The sequence below is a fragment of the Solanum pennellii genome, chromosome 10 (genome assembly GCF_001406875.1).
Source record: "Solanum pennellii chromosome 10, SPENNV200".
In the NCBI taxonomy this organism is placed as follows: domain Eukaryota; kingdom Viridiplantae; phylum Streptophyta; class Magnoliopsida; order Solanales; family Solanaceae; genus Solanum; species Solanum pennellii.
Window position 1 is genome coordinate 2,373,955 of NC_028646.1, and position 19,352 is coordinate 2,393,306.

The 19,352-nt window shown below is 33.5% G+C and overlaps 3 protein-coding genes and 1 pseudogene across 5 annotated transcripts; 2 read left to right on the forward strand and 2 right to left on the reverse strand.

Annotated features, from left to right (window-relative positions):
* Positions 1 to 668: 668 nt before the first annotated feature.
* Positions 669 to 8,361, reverse strand: LOC107002526 (transcription factor GTE4). 3 transcript variants are annotated; one of them, XM_015200581.2, is made up of 7 exons: positions 7,962 to 8,358; positions 7,416 to 7,553; positions 6,022 to 7,298; positions 5,868 to 5,913; positions 5,669 to 5,770; positions 5,420 to 5,524; positions 669 to 1,006 (listed from the first exon to the last, which is right to left on the reverse strand). In XM_015200581.2, the coding sequence occupies exons 2-6, from the start codon at positions 7,546 to 7,548 to the stop codon at positions 5,463 to 5,465; spliced, it is 1,620 nt and encodes a 539-aa protein (XP_015056067.1). In that variant the 5' UTR covers positions 7,549 to 7,553; positions 7,962 to 8,358; the 3' UTR covers positions 669 to 1,006; positions 5,420 to 5,462. The 3 variants fall into 3 exon arrangements, with proteins under 3 accessions (XP_015056067.1, XP_015056066.1, XP_015056064.1); XM_015200580.2 differs by having other exon boundaries at positions 6,022 to 7,581; positions 7,962 to 8,361; XM_015200578.2 differs by having other exon boundaries at positions 6,022 to 7,553; positions 7,962 to 8,360.
* A 3,660-nt stretch (positions 8,362 to 12,021) lies between these two features.
* Positions 12,022 to 12,556, forward strand: LOC114074447 (annotated as a pseudogene).
* Positions 12,557 to 13,382: 826 nt separating this feature from the next.
* Positions 13,383 to 14,539, forward strand: LOC107032151 (probable dolichyl-diphosphooligosaccharide--protein glycosyltransferase subunit 3B). The gene has a single exon (XM_015233726.2). The coding sequence runs from the start codon at positions 13,400 to 13,402 to the stop codon at positions 14,402 to 14,404; it is 1,005 nt and encodes a 334-aa protein (XP_015089212.1). The 5' UTR covers positions 13,383 to 13,399; the 3' UTR covers positions 14,405 to 14,539.
* Positions 14,540 to 14,985: 446 nt separating this feature from the next.
* On the reverse strand, positions 14,986 to 18,344 carry LOC107032152 (glucosidase 2 subunit beta). Its single transcript, XM_015233727.2, has 5 exons — positions 18,164 to 18,344; positions 17,980 to 18,093; positions 16,262 to 16,357; positions 15,330 to 15,509; positions 14,986 to 15,243 (listed from the first exon to the last, which is right to left on the reverse strand). Exons 1-5 carry the CDS (start codon positions 18,273 to 18,275, stop codon positions 15,140 to 15,142), a joined length of 606 nt encoding a protein of 201 aa, XP_015089213.1. The 5' UTR covers positions 18,276 to 18,344; the 3' UTR covers positions 14,986 to 15,139.
* Positions 18,345 to 19,352: the final 1,008 nt, after the last annotated feature.

Here is a 19,352-nt window from a genome sequence, read left to right on the forward strand (position 1 = left end):
TACAAACTTTTACAAGTCCAAATTTAAAATAAGATATATAAAATTGAAAACTATAAACTAACTAAAAATATATCAATAAAGTAGATTTATATGTAAATAATTTTATCTATAAATAAAATAAATTTATATATATATATATATAGATAGATAGAGAGAGAGAGAGAGAGAGAACTCTAAACTTACTAAAAATATATTCGCAAAATAAATAATATTTTTTAGCTATAAATAAAATAAATTATATATATATGTGTATATAAACAAAATTTTACAAATCCAAATTTGAAATAAAATATATAAAATTAAAAATCATAAACTAACTAAAAATATATCACCAAAGTAGATTATATGTAAATAATATTTTTTTATCTGTAAATAAAATAAATTATGTAAATATATATGTGTCGATTTGTCTTGAGTTCAGTTTGATTCTTTTTTTTCTAATACCAAACCAAACCAAGAGCGGTCGATTTTTTTCTTTAATCGTCAAACCAATCAAACCAAACCATAAGTCAATTTTTTTTCCGATTTGATTTGGTTTGTCTATTTAATTTAATGAATTCGATTTGTACACCCCTAACTACCATACTAACAATATGTGCATGTAAGTTTTATCCAACGCATGTTATGCATCAGTAGGGAAACAATTATTGATTCAAACATACTAAAAATTAGATAATTGTCCTAATTAATTTATTACTTCATTGAAGCATAGGATATATTGACAGAGCACCTAAAACTAGTACAAATTAGGAAGAGATTAAAAAAAAAAAAAGTTGTACCACATTCAAGTGATTCAATCACTGAGTACACAGGTCCATGTGACCATAACAATGACTTCAAACTGCACAAATCAGTAATCCATAAGCAAAATATACATAAGTTATGCTGCAAACTAGATGCTACTATTTTATACAAATTGAGACCAGTCACTAGCATATGCCACAACCACCTACAGCAGCACCCTCTTGATTGAAGGACCACATACGCATGATCGCGATTTTGAAATCTGCAAGCAAACAAACTTGGAAATATTAGCGACTTGAGTTTGAGTTCGAGTTCAAGCATGACTTAGAGAGCATGAATAAGATTAATTCAGAGAAAAGATAGCTACCAACTATAGTTCTGGCACACTTGTATAAATCAACATAGAGTAAGATATATTGCTTAATTTTGTGTTGCTCGGACTCTCCAAAAATATGCTACACCACACCCATGTTGGATACTCAAGAAATACACCAGAGAACATTTTTGAAGAGTTTGAGCAACATAGGTCTAATTTGTTTCTGCATAACTCGATCACAAAAGAGTAGATATATCTGATGTTTAATGTTTGGTCTTTCACCACACAACCCTGGTAAAGCAACAAGACTATGGGGTGCTCAAGATCTTTTTTCGAGGATGGAGCTCAAAATCTTCACCCAAAAGGAAATTATAGCAGTTAACGGAAGACTAACCATTTTCGTCAATCATGTTACGCAACTATGATGTACAGACCTCTACAATTTCACATATGTGAAACTTCCATCATTTATGTTACCAACACCGTGTTATAATGGCACTACCTTCAGGATGTATGAGAATTCAATTAAGGTCCCTCTCTGGGATACATAAATTTACCCTACATAAAATGGCAAAAAATCATGCCAACGAGACTCAAAATACAATCATCTATCATATATGCAGGTTCTATATCATTCGCAAGTTAGTGTTATCAATGTTACCTTAACCTCCAGCGATCATACATACTGTAAATAATAAGAAAGAAAAAAAAATACTCACCAACCACAAGACCATAATGTTAAGCTGCACTATTCTATGTTCAGCATTCTTTATTTCTCTGATTGACTGCTAACCTTTAGGAATTTAAGGGTGCTTTGAACTCCAGTAAATCATCCACTCCATGTAATTCACAAGATCAATCAATAAGTATAACTCAATCCTAAACTAATTGGGGTTTTAACTATATGAATCCACTTTCATTCCATTCTTGAAAATTGCATCCTCTGTATCATTCTACTCTATTCAAGTTCATCCTATTCCAATACTAAGAAAATTGTCTTTTAAAACATTTAGGTGGTCTCTAGTCTCCTACGAGAAGTATTCTCTATTCAAACAAACCCGAATCTAATATAAGTGTAACAACAACTAATTCCTAATCAGCCAGCTGGTATTACCTATATGGTACCTTTGCATTTTGTTACTTAAGTCGGCATAGATTTCGAGACAACATACCTGAATGTGATCTTAGATCTAGCCTTTTAGCTCCTTCAGTCATCATACCACCACACAACATCGGTATGTATACAAACGATATTGGTCAAATCATCTCAAGTGATATTCTATCATTTTCCTTGAAAATCTAGCTGGCATTTTCACGATTTCATCAGTTCAGGTTAACCTTTCTATTTATCTCATGATAAATAATTATTTTAGAAACATCTTGATATTATTTTACATTCATCATCATAAAATATATAATTAAACTACACTTAAATACTTGACAAAATTGAAAAACAATTGGTGTATGTTATTCAACTCATATAAACTAATTATTATATTATGTTGTAGTGTATTAGGAAATAAATTTTCCTAACAGAAAAGGGTCATATTTGCTCTTGCTTATACTTTTTGGATATATTTTCCCTTGTCATCCAACTTTAAGGCCATATTTACCATTCATCTGTTAAATTCCCATATTCCCACATAAAATTACCTATCCACGCGATTAAACCCGATCCACTACCAAAATAAACCTAAAAGCTGGTCGTTGAGTGTCCATGTAACGGAGCAGGAGACTACCGTGGATTTCCATTAAATGTTTCCTGGTGGCTTCATGAGATGGATCAAGGCAGTGAATATTCCAGAACTTCTATTTATTGATTTGGAAAATCTGAGAGGATTAGAGAACATATCAGGGTGTATGAGAGCTCAGAGTTCATCACGCAATGAATCAAATCACCTCTTATTGTCAAGCCCAAGCAAGTTTGCTTAGAAGCTGATCTGAAGCACTAAAGTATCCAAATCAGTTAGGCCCCCTCTATACCCCCTCTCTGGTTACTCGCGTCATCATTCCCAACTATTGGTTGAATTGGGATCTATCCAGCAAGCAGTTCCTCTATGATAACACATTCTTTCCACTGTCCATATTCATCTTTATTCCACTACAATAGACTTTGAATTCTTTTCTCTCTAATTGCCCAAGTATGCCCATCATGTTCTCAACCAAAAACTGCAACTATTTTTGAATAAAATGCTTAACCAGTGAAAGTTGGCTCTAATATGCTAAACAAAAGATGTTGGATTGAATGTTAAAATCTATTTTTGTTTCTAATCTGATTATTGTCTAATATGAAAGAGGAGATATATCATTTCCCCTGTTTGTTTGTATATTTTTTTGAAACTACCCTGTTTGTTTGTATAGAAATGCCTGTGTAGAGAAAATTTAAGCAGGAAGCAAGTTGGATTTGTTTTGGTTAGTGGATCGGATTTAATCGTATAAATAGGTTAAAATGAATTAAATAGTGATTAGATTTATTTAGGAAAAAATTAAAATCCATGTAAGTGCCACATCAGTAATTTTGTGGGAATATGGGGATTTAACGGATGGAGGGTAAATGTGGCCTTAAAGTTAGATGACAAGAGTAATTATATCAAAAAAGTATAACGAAGTGCAAATATGACCCTTTTCTGAGAGTACGGGGGCTAATATGACCCTTTCCCTTTTCCTAATATGTTTAATCCTCTCTTTTTGGCTCAAATCTTTCTTTTGAATCTATATTTGATATTCAGTGGTACGCTGTTGTTGTTGAATCTATATTGACGTTTGACTGGTTACAAAGTCCAAGAAAGAAAAGAAAACTTTTGAAATTTGTAGTCTAAAATAAGCCATAGATATTTGTGTGACTATGAATCATCTCATTAAAGGTAAAATGGACATTTTAAAGTTAAATTATCACTAAATACAAAAACAATAAAACTAACACAGTTTCAAAAAAAAATTAAAATGTGTCATTTTTTTGAGATGGACTTAAAAAGGCAAGAGTGTCACACTAATTGGGACGTAAGGAGTAATATGTAAATATTTATAAATAACTTTTTTGATATTATAAAGGAATTTGTAAATAAACTACACCTAGAGACTGGGCAAACTTGAAGGATGATGGTGTGTGTTGTTCAACTCATTTGAACTAATTATTGTATAATCTGGGGTCTATGCATAAAGTTAATTAATTTTCTTAATATGTCCAATCCTTATTACAGGTTCAAGTCTAAATTCATACTTCATTTGTATTCTATATTTTATACACTTCTATTAACAGGCGCAAATAACACGTGCAACACATGTACGTGCTAAAACTAGTAAGATGTATAAATATGGGCTCAAGGGAATATATAATGTAAAGCAATATACGGGAAACTCCTCTATATTTCTTCCAACTTTCTAAGTCGGCTTCTATTATTCTAGAGATTTTTAAGCAATTCATGATTGGTTTCACCCAAAAAATTGAATATCTCAAACCTTCTCATCTTGCTAACATGGCACTCCTTCATACATGCCCTTTTTGACATTTAAACATTTTATTTGAACTTTATTATTTTTGAGCAACCACCAAAAAGATTTTTTGTGACACTTCATCATATACTTCCTAACATCAATGAATATCCCATTGGATAACTTCTCCTCACCTTTCACCTTCCATCAATCTTTTTTTTTTTCAAGACAGGGAAACCCGCAACCACTACCCTTTGGTTGCGCACAGGGTAAAACTCCCGCTCTTATGCAATAGCTCGCAAACCACATAGGAGAGGTAGCTCACTGCGACAAGCTCGACCCAAAAGGCAAACCCCTTGCTGTCGCTGGCAAGGAGTTCCAAAAGGCAAACCCCTTGCTGTCGCTGGCAAGGTGTTTCGAACTTGAGACTGCCAACGTGGAAGTCCCAAGCCTAAACCATTCGGCCACCCCAATGGGTATCTTTCCATCAATCATTTATAGCAAAAGTTATAGCTCTTGTATAAATCTATCAGGAATAAACCTAAAATGTGCCTCTATCTCTCTTGTAATATCCCTATATTATGCTCTATCATACTTACAAAAAATTTCATCGTATGCTCTATAAGCTCTATGCCACGATCTTTTGCAAATCTTTAAAGTTTAGCAACAGTAGACTTAAGCAAACACATTTCTGTGTTTGGCATTTTGTAGAGCTTCAAGGTACCTATCACCGAAAAACTTAACACAGAGAATGAAATATAAATCAAGTTTATAAAAGGCATTTGGATTATTTAAATTAGTATCAGTAAACAGAACCTTAGTTGGACAGCTGCTGCACTTAAGGCGACAAGTCAAAAGATTTTAGTTAGCATTGACCGAGGAAACACAACAACAACATAACCAGTGGAAACAGAGTCCAGTATTTACCACAAGACATTTAATAAGAGAACATTGTATCTGGACAAAAGTGTCAACTTTTTGGTGAATGTTCTGCATCAGATCCACCTCCTGAGGAACTTTCACTATCAGAATCTGCAAGTGACATGAAACAATTAGAGAAAAGTAAAATATCCAATCTTAACACCCCAAACCTCCACCCCCCAACACACGCTAACACAAAAGAAAAAGGCAAATCAAAACAAAAGTGAGAGAGAAAGAAAAAGGTAAAAAAGTTACCACTTGATGATGACACCGAGTCAGTGCTAGAGCTGCCTGGTTGACTAATATTTTTCCCCTGATTTTCTAGTTGAGCAAGATTGGAGGGAGTACCTTTCTCTTCTGCCAGCACATATAACTGAGTCAATAATTATCTCCAAAATAGATCATTTGGTTACCATACCTAAGAGTTGGCAAATCTCACAATTTAAAAACTTACCTGCTTTGCTTTCTTTTGAAATTTCTACCACAACTGGGTTAGCATTCTGCAAAATAGCAAGGAGAGCATAAAACATGAAACAACAAATTATTACCCAAACAGGGGGAAAAAAAAAAGAGGATCAGATCAGAAAAAATAATGCTCAATAATTTACCTTCTCCTGAACATTCTGTTCAGTTTCCTTTTTTTCTTGATCTGCAAGTTCAGTTTTTCTTTTGTTCTTGCTCAAGCTCTTTTTGTAATAGATAACAAACCGGTCGAGCTCCCATAGGGTCTCAGTATCAACACTGTCAATATCCACTTCAATCTCATCATCCTGTTGGCAAAGAGATGAATTCCTCTTTTTGATGATCTGTACAACATTTTCAAGCTTTTCAGATGGCAAATTCTGTAGGCTTGTGCTAAGCTTTTGCTTCTCATCATATGTCATCTCCCTTTTATTGGGATCCTTTGCTTTCGGCTTCTTTGGTGCAGGGATCCTTCCAGATTGGGAGACTGTGACAGATTTAGTCTTAGAACCAACAGGTCTGGTCGTTGATTCTGACCTGTCTAAAGTCTTCCTCATTCCAGAAGGCCGCAATGGTGGAGGTTTCTTAGATGTAGGAGTCTGCAAACTCACCTCAGAGTCCATTGACAATCTCAACTCGCTCATATAATCAGCCTCTATAGAGGGCCACTTCTCCTCAAATATCTTGGAAAGTTGCTCAGCCATCATATAAACATCTTGGCCCTTTGGGTTATACGTCATGGCATTTTGAAATGTTAGTCTCACATCCTCAGCATATTCTTTAGGAGACTTGTACAGATTTGTCTCAAGCCTGGACTTCACAGTTCCCAGGTCCATTGGATTCTTAATAATGTCAAAATAGTCATGTAAACCAAGACCTTCTGTATCAACAGGCTGGTTAAACACCCAACCATGCTTGTGCTTCATCAATCTTTCAAGCAAAGCACGACAATTCTTTAGCATTTGATTTGAGAACTTCCCTAACTCAATACCAGGTCCTGATTCTGGCCCACTCACTTTCTTTGCATTTGATTTCGACTTCTTGTTGCTTTCAGCTGGGGGAATCTTATCCTTAGCTAAGAGAAATTCTGAGTTCCTATAAAATTGGTTTACCTTTGGTGTCCTCTTCTCTTTCTCCAAATTCTCACCCACACCATGGCTGTTCTCCAAAACCGATACACTTAACTGATTCAAAGGCCTGGACTCAAGGTGTTGCCCCATTTTTGACACGTCTGAATGTACCCGTCGCACCCCACTATCCTTATCAATTCCAGGGCCAGTCTTCTGTACATCTTTTGCCTCAATCTTCATCACCAAACTCCTAACCAAGTCCAATTCACTCTGTAGCTTTCTTCTTATCTCTCTCATCTCCCGCTTGGACTTGAACGTCAAATTGATTCTAGCACTGTTTTCTTGACCACTACCTGCGAATATTCCAGTATTCTCCAATGTTAGTGCACGATTCAGACTTGAAGAACCTTCTGAAGCCGCTTCTAAGCGCAAACCAACTATTTTTCGAGATGAATTGACGTCTTCCATACCTAGGATTTCAGAATGTGAATGTTGTAAGCCATCACCTATGCTATTTAACCCTTTAAACGACTTCCGTCTGTACACTTTGCTTTCAGTCATATTCTGCTGCTCTTCCGATCCTTGATCTTCACCATTCATCATTGTCCCTGAAGTAATACATTCAACAACAAAACCCTAACACATAGTTCAAAAGGCAATTACATATATATATGTTAATTTCTCTTGCTTTTCAACAAAACTTAACTCCTACCGATAAAGAGAAACACTGAATTTCCTCTCAAGTAAGCTAATCTTACAACAAATAACACGCAGAAGCACAAACTAGTACATGTACAGTGATAGAAACCCTAAGCAAACAGTCCTTAAGCAGAAACAATTTCATAGCTCAAATATACTGCTCAAAACAACAACAAAAATCAAATCATTACACACTCGCAAGCTGACAAGAGCCGTAAATAGCCATGAATGCAAAAAAAGTTAGCATTTCTGTAAATTATTAAATCAAATTATAGAGATTTAGGGTTTAAACTAAGAACACATTAACGAACACATACCTTTAGTAGATCTTAGAATACACACACAGAGTTTCTCTCTCTCTTCTCTCTCTCTATCATTCAGATGCTCAGTTTCTCTCTATCAATCAGCTGTTTACTGCAAATCGTTCTTTGTTTTTTCCCAAATATCGGAGAAGAATAGTGGTCGGTAAGCGGAGGAGAGGAGAGGGAGAAATGCGAGTCGCGTGCAGGCCACGACGTTATTGACGGCTAAGATTTTGTCATCGCGAAGAAGCTCAGATATCGACGGCATGGATTTCGGGTTGATCGGAGCGTCAACATTTGTCTTGGTGTTTGCAGACGTTATCCACGCGTTGATGGTGGCGCGTGGGAAGTGTTTGGTTCTGTAGAGTTGGGAAGGTCATTGGGCCTTAAAAAGTCCAAATAGTAACTCTTTCGTTGGAGGCAAGTGCACATATAGCCACTTTTAGAACCCCTATTTAAGATATAGCCAAAAAATGTTGATAGGTAATTTGATAAATGATACATATATATTATTTTAACATCATTCATCGTATTGAAGCTCGATGGATAAAATGAAGACCCGCATTTAGTATTTGTGTGATCAAATATGTTATCGATATTTAAAGGGATTTTAACATTATTCATCGTATTGAAGCTCGATGGATAAAATGAAAACTCGCATTTAGTATTTGTGTGATCAAATATGTTATCGATATTTAAAGGAAAGTCAAATTAGAAGCAAGCTAAGGTGAGTTATCGAGTTATAAATTGTTATTTGTTTAATCATTAACATTTCACACTAAAGATCATTGAAAATCACTAAAAAGAAGGTCACCAATCAAAAATAATGCACATGAGCTAATAAATAGCATCAGCTTCTGTTTAGAAGTAAATATTGACAATTGACACTTTATAGAATAATCGAGAGTATGAGAGAGTGAGAAATAAAAGAATGAAACCAAAATCTTAATTAAGGTAAGGATTTATATACTAAATAGTACAATAAATGTGATTTTACTGTCGGATCATTGATTCGTTCATTTAAAAAAGATAACTCAAATCGTTAAAAATTAATAACCTGATATCTAAAGAGAATCAAAATTGTTATCAAACTCACGCTAAATCAATATTTCATTACCAATAAATCAATAAAACTTTTTCGATTTAATTTGAATAGTCTTAGAAAGTGGTGTCAAGTGAAATTGTGTCAATGGATAATTTGACATCCCTGTTGAATCTAATAAATTAATACTTTTTCTTTATTAAGGCTATATACATATCAAATAAGACAAATATCTTTTGTAAATATTTTAATAAATTTCTCGTGTATTAATTTAGATTATATATTAACTTAATTTTTTATAAGTCGATAAATAATACATAAATCAGTCAATAATTAACCCAAACTTCAAACAGATTAGATGAACTATATTTTCTTAAGCTAGCTTTATCACTTCTAATTACAAAAACTTACTGACATGCAACTATACTTTACACTACTTGAGTGTATGACTCAAATCCACAATAAATTGTAATTTATCTTATATTATATAATAATATTATTTCATTTCGAAAATATTGATATTTGTGGAGAAATAATATAAAAAAATAAAGAATAATTATTTTATAGTGGAATATTTTAGAACTTTAAATTATACTATTTAAATATTTATATTAATAAATAATTTTTGGTAATAATATCCAAAATAACGTAGTACAAACATATAATTAATATCTGATAACATGAATTAAAATCAATCAATATAAATAAAAAGATCATTTATGATATTGAACATCTTGTGTTTTTATCCTACTATAAATTTCGATTAAGATTGAACGAACAAGTAAAAAGTTTTCATTTTTCTATGTTTTCTCTATACTCATATTTAGCTTAACTCATTGTATCTGTCAACAATAAAAATAAAAATATCATTCAAACAGATAAAAGTATTTTATAAGTAAACTCTCTTATATTTTTATCTGAAAAACGATAAATTATGAAAGTATCCTGAAATTGTGTCCATACAATAAGGAGTGACTTGAATTTTCAAAAAATTCATAATCTCGAAAAGAGATATCTGACCACCCCTATAATATATAAACTTTAATGCATGTTAATACATTTTAAAATCATTGTTACATACAAAGCTAAATTATTTTCCAAGGTACTTATAATTATATACATTTAGATTCATCAAATACCAAGTATTGCTAATAGAAATAATACAAAATGCTCCCCAAATTAAATTAAAAAATCTTCTTGCTTTTTTTGCATGTTATGGCCAATGTGAATGTATCATTTCAAAATTATTATTTTTTAATAAATAATTAATTTTGTAATGGTTGATTTGTTTCACTGAGGTTATATAAATGATTGTAGCACAATTAACATATAAATAATAATGCTAAGTAAGCAAACGGTTGAGAGTCAATTTCTTTGTTTGAGTTGTGTTTTTCTCTCATGAAACCTCGACTTATTAATCCAATCTTGATATTTTATGCATAAAATCTCAGTTTCAAACCTAAAAAAATATTTTTTTCTTTAATTCTCATTTTTAATGCTTTTTACTTGTAATTTTATGTAAATATTGGTAATGAAAATTTAATTATTTATATACTACTGATTTTTATTTTAGTTATTATATCTCCTATTTTATATAAAATAATATATACTTTTTAAAAATGTTTCTAAATAAGGTATAACGTATAGTATATAAGTATTACTAAGTGTAGCAAATATCTCAGAAAAGTGTTATAAGCTTTGAATGGAAGTCCCGGTAAACGGCGGCAGTAACTCTAACTGTCCTAAGGTAGCGAAATTTCTTGTCGCATAAATAGCGACCTGCATGAATGGTGTAATGACTGCCCTGCTGTCTCCGACATGGACTCGGTGAAATTTAATTCTCCGTGAAGATGCGGAGTACCAACGGCTAGACGGTAGGACCCGGTGCACCTTAACTATAGCTTCGCAGTGACAACCTTAATCGAATGTGTAGGATAGGTGGGAGGTGGTGACACACAACGACCAATCCTGAAATACCATTCTTTCCTTCTATTGTGTAACTTAAAAAAGCTATAAACAAAGTACCAAAGTGGTACCGGGAACGATATGCTTTCGTTATCGGCGAAGGCTTCCAAAGGTGACCTGCTTTCTATACTAGTTGTTATCTTACGCTGTCATTTTTACAATATTATTGAATAGCATGGTCTGGGGCTAAGATAACTCAAGTAGGAGAACCGTGTTATGGGTGACCTTATTGCACAGTTCAGAGAGCACGTGTGTATGTGATGCAAGTGAACGTTACTAACTAAGTGATATGATTGGGTTTTTTTTCTCAATCTTTTTATCCATATTATCTTTAATTTCTTATGTTAATGTTAGATTGTTAATATTTTTGGTAGAAGAAAAAAAAGCATTATTATATTTTTTAAAAAATAAAATATCACAAACAAAAATTTCAAATTTCAAATAATAGTCATTCATATGTGTGTGTTGGGTTGGGGGGAGGAGTATTTGACTCTTCAACATTTTGTTTTTTACTCTTTAAAATGAAACATGAAAAAGATTTTAAAGAAATTAAAAATAATTATATAAAAAAAAGTTTTGATCTTTATTTCTGCCAAAAGGAAATTATGAAGGAAACTTCTCTTGTAATTTCTAAAGTATTGCAGAGAAAAGACATCACAAATACTTCTATAGAATTAGAACTTCCATATAAAATTAATTATTATTTTTATTTTATCTTTAGTAGTAATGATTTTTTGAAAATTTCAAACGTCTCAAAAGAATATAGATTTAATATATATCTTATGAAATAAATAAAGGTAAAACAATAAAACCCCTCCTAAAATAATATTTTCTTAAGAAACGTATAAATAAAAAATACTATAACAATTTAAAACGAAAAAAGTATTATAAAATAATAATCAATGGTTGAATATTTGGCTTATACAATTTCATTACTTGTTTACATTCATTTTCCATGAATACACGTTTTTCATTAGTCAACGTTACCAAACACATAGAAAAACCCAACATTTATACCAAAAAATTCCATAAAATTAAACCATTCTTCTTATTATCTCCATGGTCTAATTTGTTGATGATAATCCATTTGTTCATTAAAAAAAAACAAATATAATATCATTAACAAAATCATGATCACTGCCTTAATTTCTATATGTATAGTTATTTTTTTGGTTGTTACTATTCTTCGTATCTACATCAGACGTCGCCAAGCCCAAGGCTTGGTGATACTCTACACTACTAGTAATTCTCGAATTTCCGACTTGACAAGTGTCGTATCGCAGGTTGATCCACCCAAAAATGGTCTTGACCCGACCATTATAGCTTCACTACCATTATTTCTTTATAAGAGAGATGATCATGATAATGATATTATTGAGTGTTCAATTTGTTTGAGTATTATTGAAGATGGTGAACTGGTTAGGGTTTTGCCTAATTGTAAGCACAATTTTCATGTTGAGTGTATTGACAAATGGTTCAATTATCACTCAACGTGCCCCGTATGTCGCACCGAGGCGGAATCGCGACTATTGCCCGAGCCTAGAGAGGGCGTTGTTAATCATACGCCACCTTGAAAGAGGCAGATCAAGAATTTAGACGATATGAGAAGTGATTTTCACAAAAGTATATCTAAATTTATTTTTACACGAATTTTCCAAAACGATATGTGTTTGACACATGTATATAAAAAATAATATGGAGTTTGATTTATTATTGATCATATTCAAAAAAAATATAAAATCGCACCGTGTGTCTTGTATCGATATAGAAACTTAACTAGATCTAAAGAGTTGGGAAATCTCACATTGAGAGGATAAAAATCCCTAATAAAGATCATTTCATACTCAGAGTCGAACCCAAATATGTATCATTCTATCATAACCTTGATTGGTTGACATTCTGAGCGTAATTCCACAAGTGGGGGCATGAGAAGGATAGAGTGTCAGACATTACCCCTACCTTGTATAGATAGAGAGGTTGTTTCTGATAAACGCTCAATTTAAATAAAGCATTTCCAAACATGTTGAAAAAGGAAAGAGTAACGAAATAATGTAAAATAGAGAGCAATGTTAGAAATAATAACCCCCAAGTCAAAATAGTAAAATCCAGAACTATATGCTAAGCATTAAATTAGTAATCCTAAAACAGATAATTTAAATCAATTCACTAAGCTAGTTAAAAGCCTTGTTACTCAATTCCATCAGTGTGTTATACATTCAACATTCTCAATATTAAACGCTTTTGGCAAGCCAGAGCAAGACTTCTCTATGGAAACCCTGTTAAAGGAGACCTGTCTAGTCGAATAGGCTTCTAATAAGAATTTGAAAAAAAAAATCTTAGGAACACACCATGTGGAATCAAAGTATGGGCAAAAATATAGCAACCAGCAGTCCAAAAGTTCTACTAAATAGCATGAAATAGAACAGATAGAAGCACCATAACTACAATGGCAATCTCTTATAACACAAATTCCTTTTTGTTCATTCTTGTTCTTTTACTCATTGTACCTATCAATCATACCTTAAACTCAGATGATTTGGTTTCTGAACTAACTCTCCTTCGTTCTCGATCTTCTACTGGTGTCATTCACCTTTCAAACAGATTACTCTGGCAAATCTTATCGGTACCTGTCCCTAGGCCATTCACTCTCCTTATATTCTTTGATTCTCAGAAGCTACATTCAGATTCAGAGATTTCACTCCCCAAACTCAGAAACGAGTTCTTGGTTCTCACGTCTTCTTTTCACACAAACAATCCAGATGACAAGAAGTTCTTCTTCTTTGACATTGAGTTTCAAGAATCACAAGCTTCGTTTGCTCTATTTGGTGTCAAGTCTCTCCCCCATATATGTTTAGTACCCCCTTTTGCCATTGATTTCAAAAGGGATTCGATTCAGATGGAGTCCTCCGATACCACAAAGCATGCTGAATCAATGGCAGAATTCGTGGAGGCCAAAAGTGAACACATTATTGGTCCAATTCATCGACCAGGTTTTATTTCAAAGAAGCAGAGGATGTGTATCATAGCTCTGGGGCTAATCTTGAGTCCATTTCTAGTGAAAAAGATTGTATCTGGGAACACCCTTTTGCATGATAAGAATGTATGGATGGCAGGGTCGATTTTCGTGTACTTCTTCAGTGTTTCGGGGACAATGTACAACATAATCAACAAGATACCTATAGCTATGGTGGATAGAGATGATCCAGGAAAGCTGGTTTTCTTTTATGACGGATCTGGGATGCAGTTGGGTGCTGAGGGGTTTACAGTCGGGTTCTTGTACACGATTTTCGGGTTGTTGTTGGCCTTTGTCACTCATGCTCTTATCCATGTGAAGAACAGGAATATCCAGAGGTTGGTGATGCTTTTGGCAATCTTTGTTTCATTCTGGGCTGTAACGAAGGTACTTCACCTTTATAAATGGAAGACTGGGCTTGGTCCTATTTATGGGTGACTTGTTTGGCTGATGCACAATATATAAGAGAACTGCATCAGTTTAACACACATGAAGTATCACTTTTACGAGATGTATTTTGATAAATAGTTGGTGATATTCAGGACTTCATGTAGGAAACGCAAGCATTTTATAGCTAAGGTGTGAAACTCGCAAAAAAGTAAAACTTCAGGTGTGTTTTTAACCATTATCTCTAAGCTAAAATCATAGTACATAAAAACATGCCTACATTGATAATCATCTATGAAAATGGCATACCCGCGGGTATAGTCTCCCTGTATTTGTCCAAGTAATATTCTCCTCTTTGAATCCACATATAAACCTTAAAAACACAATATACAATTTCCGATTGTATGATATCATGGATAAAGTGTGAGATGGACTAATAGCATACAAAACTGATTTTCTATACATACCCAATGCAATGAGCTTAAAAGGCGAAAAGATGTGCTGAAGTATCCAACTTACTTGTCAATTTGATCAACCGAGATAATCAAAAGTTCAAAGGAGCATTTGATTATATGATACTTCGAGGACTGGTGCAGGACTTAATAGTTGTCACAATCCCGTCTCCAGATAGATGTATGTAAGAATCATTTTAAAGAAGAACGTCAACAATCAGCAAGTTGGACCTTCAGAAACATTGTGGAGCACAACTGCACTCCAAAGTTAGATTCAATAATTATGTTTGGGAGACAACAAAAGATAGAGGAACAATATTCCTGGGATCAATTCTCAACGCGAATGTCTTCTTTTAGACTTGGATCGGCGATATAATTTTCGCGAAACCAGAAAAATAATGATAAGGGCCACCTGTACAAGTACCAGTATCTTCAGACCTGAAGTGACCATTAAATAAATGTCACATCAGATGGCTCACAGTTCATGTCAGAGGTTTAAGAAAAAAGGAGGAGAACAGAATTACCTTTAAGTCTCTGAGCCGAGTCAGCCATAATCACCTCATTAGCATTTCTTCCACCAACTCGATCGAGATGTTTTCTTCTTGAGCGATACCTTCTTGTTTGATAAGAAAAATCCCCACCCATTACGCAGGTATTGGGGCAATTGACATTACTATCATACTCATCACTTCCATCACAACAGTCTGAAAATATCTTAAATCAGCAAGCAAGACCCAAACCACAGGGTAGAGTGGTAGATATAGATTAACAAATCAATAACTGCTATGCCCAAAAAGGAAACAACTGTATAAAATATAAAACATGAAAGGAGCAAGAGAAACATATTCTAAAGCATCTAAGTCCTTAGTCACAAACTCGGTCATAAGGGCGTCACGGTGATTAAAATATTCTCTAGGAGACTCTACCTCAAGCGAATGATCGAGACTTAAGTAATAATTTAGGACTAAAGTAATAATTCTTCAAACATATCCACATTGGACGTGTTGGTTCTTCTTCAATGAAATGCAAATGACAAAAGCCGCTTGCAAACATATGCATGTAAGGACCATCATCCATGGATGATAATAACTTATCCTTAAAAAAACAGCAGATGATTTTTCATGAAGCAACAACAAATCCATGATACAGAAATCCTTCACTTGCCTTGACGTATTCACGTTGAACAGGTGTGATAAGGGTGTAGGTGATTCGTGCAAATTATTCAAATACACGTGAAATAAGCAAAACAAACTTAACTAACACACCCCTGTTCCCTGATACGTGCATATATCCCAATTCAACACGTACACATAAACAATCCATGTATCATAGCAACAAACACGCCTCAAATAAGAGGACGGACTTTTAAATAACACATGAATGGAAGCAAAATTAATTGTATAAAATTGTTTCTTGAGAAAAAAATATACTTAATACCTTAACCAGGAGTACTTACCACAAATATCATCATTCACACGAGAAGAGAACAGAAATTTAGGCGTACTGCCCACATTCCGGCAATAAAATTTTCCAGATGGACAGGCAGCCGTTCCTATCAAAGGAGAGAATGATTTAATTGACAGGAGAACTCAAACAAAATATATGCCAGCATTTTATAGGTTTCAAAACTGCGGAACCATCAAAAGTGATGGGGAAGAGCAACAGAAAATATACAAGAAAGGATGAATGATGTGATATACAAAACTTTAGTAGTAGCGCATCCAACTGTTACTTTCACGCCAATCATATCTAATGGAACTAGTCTAAGCTAACATTTTGGAATTACTAATGGAGCTCTCTTCTGAAAATCCATGCAAAAATATCATATATTATATCTGCTTAGATATATATTTACATTCATAGACAAACAAATTTAGGCTAGCGTATATAAGAAATGGCATCTGTTAACTATCCCTTTTCCAGGTTGAGATTACCTGTGTTGGCATTTTTGTTAGAAAACGTCAACTCTCCTATGTTGCAAATTGAGATAACCCGTTCTAGAAATAACATTCTAAGATTTCTAGAACATGGTGCACCACTATTTAGTGGGAATCGATCCCTAGTGCTCTATATAAATAACTCAAGTTACAAGCAAGTGCACCATTTAGACTTTTTATAGCATGGGTGCCACTTGAGCGTTGTCTCGCTTATTACTCTTTATTATTAGTCATACTATTAGTTGTATTTCTTGTAGTTTCTTTATCCTTTTGAGTTTGCTTATTATTTGTGATTTAAAAGAAAAATTACAGTGAGATTTATCATTGTAGCTTGTCATAAAAACTGTAGCACAATACAAAAATGTGCACTTTAACTTGGCTTCATTTGTCATCTATGCCCTCTAACTTTGGGTATGCACAAGTAGACACTTAAATTTGGATTGAGTTGAACAAGTAGACACAAACGTCCTATGTTGACAATTCACGTCCTATGTGTATTGTGACATGTAGGACGCATGTGTTTACTTGTCCAACTCTATACAAGTTTAAGTATCTACTTGTGCACACACCCATAGTTGGAGGGTATAAATGTTAGCTGGTGTCAAGTTAATTGATATATTTATGTATTATACCAACTATTATTTAGGATGATTTTTCATGTTGTCAATATTATTTCGCCATGTTTGTCTTCATTTACATTATATCTCCTTTTACTACTTTGAACTATTTTTTCCTGAGCCGAGCATCTATTGGAAACAGTCTATGTACCTCTAGTGTAGTGGTATGGTTTGTGCACATTTTACCTTCCCTATCTGTACATTACACTTATTACATTGTTAGTACTGTGTAGCATGGGTGCCAACATCTGAGAGACCAATGATTCATGTTCCCCAATTTTTGCCTACAAATTCGTGCATGATCAAAGGTACCTATGAATAATTAGAAGGCTTAATTCATAAATACATGTTTTAACTTAGCGTCAGCTTGTTTATGCGTTCTACAACTTTGGAGGTGCACAACTAAACACTTAAACTTATATAATATTAAACATCCTACGTGGCATCCTATTATGCCACAAAGGACAGGTGTGTCTACTTATACAATTAAATAAGTATTTAAGTGTCTAATCGTGAATATTCAAAGTTGGAGGGCGTAGATTTTACCTGAGGCCAAGTTAGAGAGCATATTTGTTTATGTACTGTGCCTAATTAAAATATAAGGAAGAGACGTTGCTTACCGGGCTCATCAGTTCCATCAATACAATCGCAAAAATCGTCATTGAGCCGATCTATGGTAAAGGATTTAGATCCATCTTTGCATTTAATCACATCCGAAGCATAGTATTTCTCATCTGCAAAATTATCAGTTGTTAAAAAAAATTATAGAAATTTATACAGAGATTTGCGCAGCGTGAGAAAAACCTAGAGGATGGATTCCGATGGGAAAATCAGTAGATGAATTGGACACATGAAAGAAGAAGAAGCTGAGGAGGAGGAGGAGACTTGTTAGCTGAGTGAGAGTCGTCGTCTCCATTGATAGACTGACTGTTTTGTGTTTAATTTTAGAATTTCAGTGAGTTTGTGGCTTTTTTGCCCCCAAAGTTGTTTTGGGGAAAAGAATTAAAAATTAGGCGATAGTTTGCTGTAACTATCTGCGACTAGCTGTTAATTACGTGGATTGACTTTGAGTTTACATAATTAATCATGTTTGTATAATTTATCACATTTGTATAATTTGCTACTAAATTTTTCGTTTGATTTGTATTTCTATGTGACGATTATTTTTCCTTTGATTTTTCAGTTTTATCACTAGATACATTCAATCTTTTTGTGTATAACTTTTTAAAAGTTTGTATGATAAGCTTCGAATTTCGTATAACATAATTTATATAATGTGTATAATATAAATGTATAAGTGTTTAAAGTTCATATATTTATATTTGTATCAATTCTTTATTTAGAGTTTTATCATATTTGTATAATTTCAGACTTTATATTACTCAATTATACAAAAGCCACACGAATTATACAAGCTTATCCGCAAATTATACAAACGAGATGTGAAATATACAAATTATTGTTTTCTCTCGCTCGAATCTCTCCTCCTCTCTCAATCTCATTTGCCTTTCTCCTCCCTCTCCCAATCTCGCTGGCATCCCTCCCCTCTCTCTCCATATCTCGCTCGCTGAATATACAAATACATATCTCTGTCCTCTCTCACGTGTTTCTCTCTCCCATGTCCCATCTCACTTGTCGCTCTTTTCCCTATAACATGTAGTTACGAATCATAATTAGCAAACTATAGCTATGAAGCATAATTAAACTATTTTTGAGTAGCTATATGCAAAAGTTCCCCTTAAAACTATTCTTGCGAAATTGATTAAAAAGCATAATACATAAATATGAACCTTAATTTGACTTTAGCAGACAAATATATCCTTCAACTTTGAGTATGCATAAGTAGACACTTAAACTTGTATAAAATTGAAAAAATGAGCCCACGTATCCTACATGGCATAATATACACAGGACGTCAAATTGCCATGTAGGATGAATGTGTTCATTTCTTCAATTTTATACAAGTTTAAGTATCTACTGGTGCACACCCACT

Bases quoted from the DNA above. Each gene is read 5' to 3' on its own strand.
- LOC107002526 (XM_015200580.2), bottom strand. From the start codon at position 7,548: ATGATGAATGGTGAAGATCAAGGATCGGAAGAGCAGCAGAATATGACT. The intron at 5,914-6,021 runs GTAAATTATTGA...GCTATTTTGCAG, and splicing joins AACAGAATGTTCAGGAGAAG to AATGCTAACCCAGTTGTGGT. The intron at 5,771-5,867 runs GTAAGTTTTTAA...ATGTGCTGGCAG, and splicing joins TTCAAAAGAAAGCAAAGCAG to AAGAGAAAGGTACTCCCTCC.
- LOC107032151 (XM_015233726.2), top strand. From the start codon at position 13,400: ATGGCAATCTCTTATAACACAAATTCCTTTTTGTTCATTCTTGTTCTT.
- LOC107032152 (XM_015233727.2), bottom strand. From the start codon at position 18,275: ATGGAGACGACGACTCTCACTCAGCTAACAAGTCTCCTCCTCCTCCTC. The intron at 18,094-18,163 runs GTTTTTCTCACG...ATAATTTTGCAG, and splicing joins CATCGGAATCCATCCTCTAG to ATGAGAAATACTATGCTTCG. The intron at 15,244-15,329 runs GTAATTCTGTTC...TGGTCACTTCAG, and splicing joins CTCGGCTCAGAGACTTAAAG to GTCTGAAGATACTGGTACTT.